The following is an 8492-nucleotide window of genomic DNA, read 5'->3' on the forward strand; positions in this document are numbered from 1 at the left end:
CTGAGATCAGACGAGATTGGGCACATTCAGGGTGGTATGGCCAGCGACTGAAACTGTTAACCTCTGATGCTTATTATGAATATAACCCTGTCCCAAGCCAAGGCAATTTTTTTTCACCTGGTCATAGTTCCTTATTTTTCTTAGAACAAAAATAAAGTCTAACAAGCTTTGTCGTTCCATCAAAAAGTAAATTTAGAGCCTGGGGCATGGTGATGCACGCCTGTAGTCCCAGCTACTCAGTAGGCTGAGGTGGGAAGATTGCTTGAGCTCAGGAGTTCAAGACCAGCATGGCCAACATAGTGAGACCCTATCTCTAAAATTTTTTTTTCTTTAATGTTTAAGTAAATTTAGCATCAGGCTAAGACATAAGGAGCAATTTGTTTTCACTATTTGGGTTTGAAGTTTGCAGGTTTCAGGGAAAATCTGCAGCTGATAAATTGAAAACAATTTAGTACAAACAAGAGTTTTGGCAGTTCCAGGGAGATTCCGTCTTTCTCAGTCAGCAGATTCAGGGCAATTCAGAAAGCTTCTGTGTGATACTATATCCCTGTCCTGGAAGTATTTGTTCTCTGTGAAGAGAACTGTCTTCATGTTTGTAATTTCCTTCCTGATTTTCCGCTTGTACTATCTAGGTATGTTATAATGTGTAATTTTTCTTTTTATGGTAGTTGAAACGAAGTTTTTTACTTGGCTCCCTTGTAGTGCTTGACAGAAGACAAGCTCAGTCTTCTCCTGCACCTGCTTGAAGATGAACTTGATCACCGAACTGATGAGAGAAAAACTACAATCAAATTAGGCTCAGACATCCAAGTGCACGTCACTGCCTGTATTCTCTCTGTGTGTGGCTGGGCATGTAGGTGAGTCAGCGAATTTTGCCCGGAGACATGAGCCATGACAACAGCATTACAGTTGTATATGTCAGTCACTTATCGCATTTAGGAATCACATGGTGTTTCCCGTGAGAAAAAGAGACAAAGAGAAACTGGGTGGGGGATGGCAGCGAGGAGAATGGATAATAAGAATTAGTAACAAAACCAGAATTGGAATTCAGGAATTCTTGGTGTTCACAACTGAACTTTGTTTATTGTACGGTTGCTTCTCAACTGGGAATTTGTGTTCTATAAACAGTGAACCTCCTTTCTAAAAATAGAAAGAAAATAAGCTCTTTTCTATTTTTAAGAAGGAAAAATAGAAAGGAAGTTCTTTTCTATTTTTAGAAAGGAAGAAAAATCCACTTAATTGATGAAAACTACCATAGGAAACACCAGCTGGAGTCTTCTAGGCCCCCATGTTGCTATTTCCATTCCAGCTGCTCAATTTGGCATAGACTCTCACTATCCTTAATCTACCAAAGAGAGCATATTTAAAGTCAGTTTGGTTCTGACAATAAATAAATCTTGATTTATTTTAAATATGCTCTCTTTGGTAGATTAAGGAATGTTTTTCGTCTAAAGGGAAAAGACTTTAAGAGGGACAAGAGAGGCGGGTACAGTGGCTCACCTGGCCAACATGGTGAAACCGCATCTCTACTAAAAATACAAAAATTAGCCGGGCGTGGTGGCAGGTGCCTGTAATCCCAGCTACTCAGGAGGCTGGGGCAGGAGAATCACTTGAACCCGGGGGGCAGAGGTTGCAGTGAGCCGAGATCGTACCATTGCACTCCAGCCTGGGCAACGAGTAAACTCTATCTCAAAAAAAAAAAAAAAGAAGGACAGGAGAAACCTTTTCGTTGTTGTTGGTGGTCAGGCTGGTCTCAAACTCCCGACCTCAGGACCTCAGGTGATCCACCCATCTTGGCCTCCCAAAGTGCTGGGATTGCAGGCATGAGCCACCGCACCTGGCCGAGAAACTTTTAAAACATGCCTGCAAAACAGTCTTACCATAAAGAGCACACTAAGAACCCTAGGTCTTTCTATGGAAAATACGTGAGAGATGATGAAGTATGAAGCTGGGGTCCTGAGATTGGAGCACAGAGGCTCTGACAGGCCATGGTTCCCTGTCCACTGGACTGTTCCAGAAATTGGATGAGATAAAGCATACTTGCGAGACATTACACTTAGTCATTTGGAAATGTTACACTTTGAGAAAATTCTCTTTTTTTTCATTCCTATCTAGTTCCTCTTTGGAACCCATGCAGCTTTCCCTGATAACATGTTCGCAGTGTATGAGGAAGGTGGGGCTCTGGGGCTTCCAGCAGATTGAATCATCCATGACTGACCTGGATGCATCCTTTGGCCTGACCAGCTCCCCGATCCCAGGCCTTGAGGGGCGACCAGAGCGCTTACCTCTGGTGCCTGAATCTCCTCGGAGGATGATGACGCGGAGCCAGGATGCCACTTTCTCCCCAGGCTCAGAGCAGGTATGCACTTAGCTTGTTTGGGGTGGACTTTTAAACAACATTCTTGGCAAAAGTGTTATTGGTAGGCCGGGCGCGGTGGCTCAAGCCTGTAATCCCAGCACTTTGGGAGGCCGAGACGGGCGGATCACGAGGTCAGGAGATTGAGACCATCCTGGCTAACACGGTGAAACCCCGTCTCTACTAAAAAAATACAAAAAACTAGGCGGGCGCCTGTAGTCCCAGCTACTCTGGAGGCTGAGGCAGCGTAAACCCGGGAGGCGGAGCTTGCAGTGAGCTGAGATCCGGCCACTGCCCTCCAGCCCAGGCGACAGAGCAAGTCTCCGTCTCAAAAAAAAAAAAGTGTTATTGGTAGAAAGTTGGAAAATAATTTAGGTGGATAGGCTTCACTTCCCACTACATTGGTCACAATACCACGTAGTGTTTCTGTTCACTAATGGAGAAGCTAAATTCAGCCACACCCGGTGGCTCACGCCTGTAATCCCAGCACTTTGGGAGACTGAGGCAGGTGGATCACTTGAGGTCAGGAGTTCGAGACCAGCCTGGCCAACATGGTGAAACCCCGTCTCTACCAAAAATACAAAAATTAGCCACGGGTGGTGGTGGGCACCTGTAATCCCAGCTACTTGGGAGGCTGAGGCAGGAGAATCACTTGAACTCAGGAGGCAGAGGTTGTAGTGAGCCAAGATCGCCTCACTGCACTCCAGCCTTGGAAACAAAGCAAGATTCTGTCTCAAAAGGAAGAAGATTAAAGAAAGAAGTATCATTAATATCATTCGTGTACTTCCATTATCTCCCCTTTCCTTCAGGCTGAAAAGAGCCCTGGTCCCATTGTCTCTCGAACTCGGAGCTGGGACTCTTCCAGTCCTGTTGACCGTCCTGAGCCAGAGGCTGCTAGCCCCACCACCAGAACTCGCCCAGTGACCCGAAGCATGGGAACAGGAGACACCCCTGGCATGGAGGTACCATCTAGCCCTCTGCGGAAAGCCAAACGAGCTCGCCTCTGCTCCTCCAGCAGTTCGGTGAGTCCACCGCGCATGTAGCAGTGGCTGAGCAGAAACAGCATGTTGGGCTCTCCCTGGGCAGCACGGAGAAGCAGGCATGAGCCCTTCCATGGTCCAGTGCAAAAAGTAGACCCTGTGAATAAGTTTAAAGTTGGGTGACCAAAGGGGAAAAATGTCAGTCATGTTTTTTGCTCCTTTTTGCTCCTTTGGGGTGGATTCTGGAGAAATAATAGATATTTCAGGCAAATGGAACAGCAGTGTGATACAGGGACAAACCTGATATGGCAGTGGTCCCCAACCTTTTTGGCACCAGGGACCGTTTTCGTGGAAGACCATTTTTCCACAGACCAGGGTTGGGAGGATGGTTTCGGGATGATGTAAGCACATTACATGTATTGTGTACTTTATTTCTATTATTATTATATTGTAATGTATAATGAAATAATTATACAACTCACCATAATATAGAATCACTGGGAACCCTGAGCTTGTTTTCCTGCAACTAGATGATCTCATCTGGGGGTGATGGGAAACAGTGACAGACATCAGGTGTCAGACTCTCATAAGGAGCCCGAAGTCTAGATCCCTCACATGTGCAGTTCACAGTAGGGTTCCTGTTCCTGTGAGAATCTAATGCCACTGCTGATCTGACAGGAGGCAGAGCCCAGGTGGTAATGCAAACAATGGGGAGCGGCTGTAAATTCAGATGAAGCTTTGCTTGCCTGCCTGCTGCTCACCTCCTGCTGTGCGACCTGGTACCTATCCATGGCCTGGGGGTTGGGTATCCCTTATCCCTTGTGATAAAGTGTAGCTTGTTTAACACAAAAGGAGTGAAAAAAAATAAAGAAAGTGCGAGGAAAATGTATAGGCAAAGTTTAAAGGAGAGCATAAACACTCGAAGTATAGGTAGTTGTGAGATTCTGGACTTGATGACTAGTAGCAGTGTCTCCCTGAACTTACCTAGCGTCTACCCATGAATGCTATTTCTTTTTCTCCTTCCTCAGGACACATCTTCCCGAAGCTTCTTTGATCCCACCTCTCAGCATAGAGACTGGTGCCCTTGGGTGAATATCACACTTGGCAAAGAAAGCAGGGAGAATGGTGGAACTGAACCAGATGCCAGCGCCCCAGCAGAGCCAGGCTGGAAAGCAGTGCTGACCATCCTCTTGGCCCACAAACAGTCTAGCCAGCCAGCTGAAACGGACTCCATGGTGAGATAAGCCATTGCCTGTGTGTGGGCAGCACTTGCTGTGTATAGGAGGAGGAGCAGAGGCTGGTCCTGTAATTAGCACCCTGCTTGCCTTCAGCTCCCATACATCAAGTTATTTGGGTTTGTTTGTTTGTTTGTTTTCTGAGATGGAGTTTCATTCTTGTTGCCCAGGCTAGAGTCCAATGGTGCAGTCTCAGCTCACTACAACCTCCGTCTCCTGGGTTCAAGCAATTCTCCTGCCTTAGCTTCCCAAGTAGCTGGGATTACAGGTGCCTGCCACCATGCCTGGCTAATTTTGTATTTTTTAATAGATGGGGTTTCACCATGTTGGCCAGGCTGGTCTCAAACTCCTGACCTCAGGTTATCCACCGGCCTCGGCCTCCCAAAGTGCTGGGATTACAGGCATGAGCCACCATGCCCAGCTTACACGTCAAGTTAGACTCATTCTGCTTTAGTCCTAGGGAATAGGCATAGAACCGGTTCGTCTTTCTGCAGTTTAGCATATGGCATTCCATCAAGTTCTGATAAATTCTTTTGTTCTCCTAAATAAAATGACTCCAAGTAGAAAAGGAGTACAGAAACAGAAATAGATGAATAGGCAGCTGCTCTGGCCTCATGTTGCAGACAGCTGCTTTTTCTTTCAGTTGCTATCACTTGCACTTGGAGCCTGGCCAGTTAACTTAGCTGTTTGGAGCACTGGGCTCTGACACCAAAATGATGGTTTCATTCCACACGCCGGGCACATTACTCTGTTCTACAGCCCAGACTGTGACTCTGCTAGCCATTGCAGCCATGACTGCTGTGGGTTACAAATGTGGGTGACAACTGAGAAGAAAAGTCAAGTGTTTGCTCTGTTTAAAGATTGGAAGTGATAGGCTGGGCAATACAGAATCATGAAAACTGGGTTCTCTCCTTGGCTGGCTCACTCCCAGATTTTCCTTGTAGCTTGTAACAATTTCTGACCTGTATAACTTTCAAGGACAAAGTAAAATAATACTTGTCAGCAGATATTTACCAGCAGCACTCCTAGATTCATGGTTTTCTAGGGTTACAGGATTCCACTGGAGGGAACTATTGTAATGCTAAAAGTCCAACAATGCATGGCGGCGTGGTGACTCATACCTGTAGTCCTAGCACTTTCGGAGGCCAAGGTGAATGGATCACCTGAGGTCAAGAGTTTGAGACCAGCCTGGCCAACATGGTGAAACCCCGTCTCTACTAAAAATATTAAAAAAAAAATGAGCCGGGTGTGGTGGCAGGCACCTGTAATCCCAGCTACTTGGGAGGCTGAAGCTGGAGAATCACTTGAACCCAGGAGGCGGAGGTTGCAGTGAGCCGAGATCGTGCCATTGCACTCCAGCCTGGGCTTCAGAGAGAGACTCTGTCTCAAAAAAAAAATAATAAAAATAAATGTATATTAGTACCCTCAGTAAATATGCAGGTGAAGGTTTTCCAAGTTTTCACAGAAAAAAAAAAATCTGCGTTTCTCTACCTAGATCTTCAGGAACTAGTACATTGGCAGTTTTCAATAAGACTCCTCTCTCTCACTGCCATATGAAAAAGAAAGCCCATGGGGTTTTGTTTTTGTTTTGTAGTGGGAAAAGTTGGCCTCATAATTGGCCCTGGATTCCAGGACTTTTAAAATCTTTTTTTTTCTTTTTTTTGGGTAGTGTCTTTTAACCTTCTGACAGCTGCTGCGACTGGATGCTAGAAAGCTTAATGAGACTGTGTGGTAAAGGATCCTGATGTTTGAAAAAAAAGTATATACCGAGGCCAGGTGCAGTGGCTCATGCCTGTGATCCCAGCACTTTGGGACTCTGAGGCAGGGGGTCACCTGAGGTCAGGAGTTCGAGACCAGCCTGGCCAACATGGCAAAACCCCGTCTCTACTGAAAATACAAAAATTAGGCAGGCCTGTTGGCATGCACCTGTAGTCCCAGCTACTCCAGAGGCTGAGGCAGGAGAATCGGGAGGTGGAGGCTGCAGTGAGCCGAGATCGTGCTACTACACTCCAGCCTGGGCAACAGAGTGAGACTCCCTTTCAAAAAAAACAAAAAGGTGTATACTATTTTTTCAACTCATGTTTCTTTCAACTTTGTCATTCTGTTAACTAAATTTCCCTCAGTCATTAGTAAGAGTTCAAACTTTTTCCTCCAGGAACTTATTGAAACATCCTCAAAGAGGATAGATTTTTTAAAAACTGAAAGTGAAAGTGGGCCGGGTGTGGTGGCTCACGCCTGTAATCCCAGCACTTTGGGAGGCCGAAGCAGGCAGATCACGAGGTCAGGAGATCGAGACTATTCTGGCCAACATGGTGAAATTCCATCTCTACTAAAAATACAAAAATTAGCAGGGCATGGTGGCACATGCCTGTAATCCCAGCTACTCAGGAGGCTGAGGCAGGAGAATCGCTTGAACCAGGGAGTCGGAGGTTGCAGTGAGCCGAGATCGCACCACAGCACTCCAGCCTGGGCGACATTGAACATGTCATATGAGAAACTGGAGGTAACTGTGGATCATCTTGCTAGACATTCTTTGCACTCTCACTGAAGCCCTTTCTGCATGGAACATTTGCTCTTTATTGTGACGCTCAAAGGCAGACAGAACCAAGTGTTCTGATTCACCAAGAGCTTTTGTCTCCTAAGGAATTACTTTGTCTCCCTTTACCACCATTTCTCAGAATCTCAGAGTACTTCATTGGCATAATCAGATGGCAGTGAGATTCTTCCTATTACTAGCACTGCTGGCTAAAACATAAAGCTGTGAAGACCAAGGCCAGAGCTTAAACTCACAGGGATCATTCAACTCTGTTTTTATTACTTGGCCTTGGTTTATACTGTTAACCTCAGCTAGGCATCACATAAGTATAAATGCTTATTCACAAGAAATAATGAACTAGGGCCAATTCAGCATCATGAATGAAAAACCAGTGCAAAACATGTCATGCAGTAACGGCAAGTCAGAAGTGTCATCCACAAGTACAAAGATGAGGACAGACACAGATGCCTGACGGGAGGATACGTGCCGTGTCTTAGAGGCTCAGAGTGTGTTAACAGGAGTCTGACAGTAGAACATCAGCCCCTCGATCTTTAGTCTGACTTTAGGTATACATTATATATAGCATACCACAAAGTGAATTTTTACTCAGTCCTAGACATATCCAGATCATTGGGGGACAAATGATTTATCCTTTGTCTCTATCAAAGAACCTAATCACTAATAATAAGCTTTTCTGCTTACAGAGTCTGTCTGAGAAATCAAGGAAAGTATTCCGAATATTTCGGCAGTGGGAATCTCTATGCTCATCCTGAAGATATTCTAGCCCCTTCCTGAAGAGAGCTGGAACGCGAGTGACTTTTGGAAAAATTAAGGCTGAGTTCCTTTTGGTCAGCTGACGCTAAGTTTTTCCTGTTCTGGGTTAATCATAAGGAGCCCCCTGCCATAGCAAAGGCAGGGAGTGTCAACTGTCTGCATCTGGCTGAGGGAGACCCGTTTCCTTTCAGGGATGTGGACAGGGTAAGGGCAGCAAGCCTGATTCTGTTGAAGGAGTGCGGGGTTAACAGACCAGGAGGAGGACTAAGGACCTGACCACCCATTTCAGCATCTTCAGTGTGGGGTGGTGTTCTGAGGACTCTTCTATCCCAGGAGTATGACAGCGTATATTAATAAAATATTTGCTAAGATTCTCATTGTTGGAGAACTGTTTTCCCCCTTGCCTTGTGGGCCGGAGACAATGTCAGTGGAACATTCAACTTTTGATTTTCAGATTGGCTGCGAAGCCTAAAATTTGTGATTCCAGTCAAGGAGGTATAATCTTTCCTAAACCAAAAAAGCAAGATGATTTTTATTATGCCACCAGGAAATTTCCTGGTATGTTATAGTGAATGGTAAGCTGATAATTTTCTCCTTGCTTTGATAATAAC

General features: G+C 45.5%; 1 protein-coding gene across 4 annotated transcripts in view; it reads left to right on the plus strand.

Annotated features, from left to right (window-relative positions):
• The window catches only part of ZC3HC1 (zinc finger C3HC-type containing 1), a 35614-nt gene extending 27362 nt beyond the window's left edge, over positions 1–8252 (plus strand). For 2 of the 4 annotated variants that reach the window (XM_021936266.1, XM_003896589.4), the window contains exons 6-10: positions 703–857; positions 2116–2359; positions 3166–3378; positions 4365–4571; positions 7812–8252. In XM_021936266.1, the coding sequence (XP_021791958.1) occupies positions 703–857; positions 2116–2359; positions 3166–3378; positions 4365–4571; positions 7812–7880 (888 nt within the window). In that variant the 3' untranslated portion in view covers positions 7881–8252. The remainder of the gene's footprint in view (positions 1–702; positions 858–2115; positions 2360–3165; positions 3379–4364; positions 4572–7811) is intronic. The other 2 variants (XM_021936267.1, XM_009203858.1) reach the window with 1 other exon arrangement.
• Positions 8253–8492: the final 240 nt, after the last annotated feature.

Source organism: Papio anubis, chromosome 4, assembly GCF_008728515.1.
Source record: "Papio anubis isolate 15944 chromosome 4, Panubis1.0, whole genome shotgun sequence".
Classification (NCBI taxonomy): domain Eukaryota; kingdom Metazoa; phylum Chordata; class Mammalia; order Primates; family Cercopithecidae; genus Papio; species Papio anubis.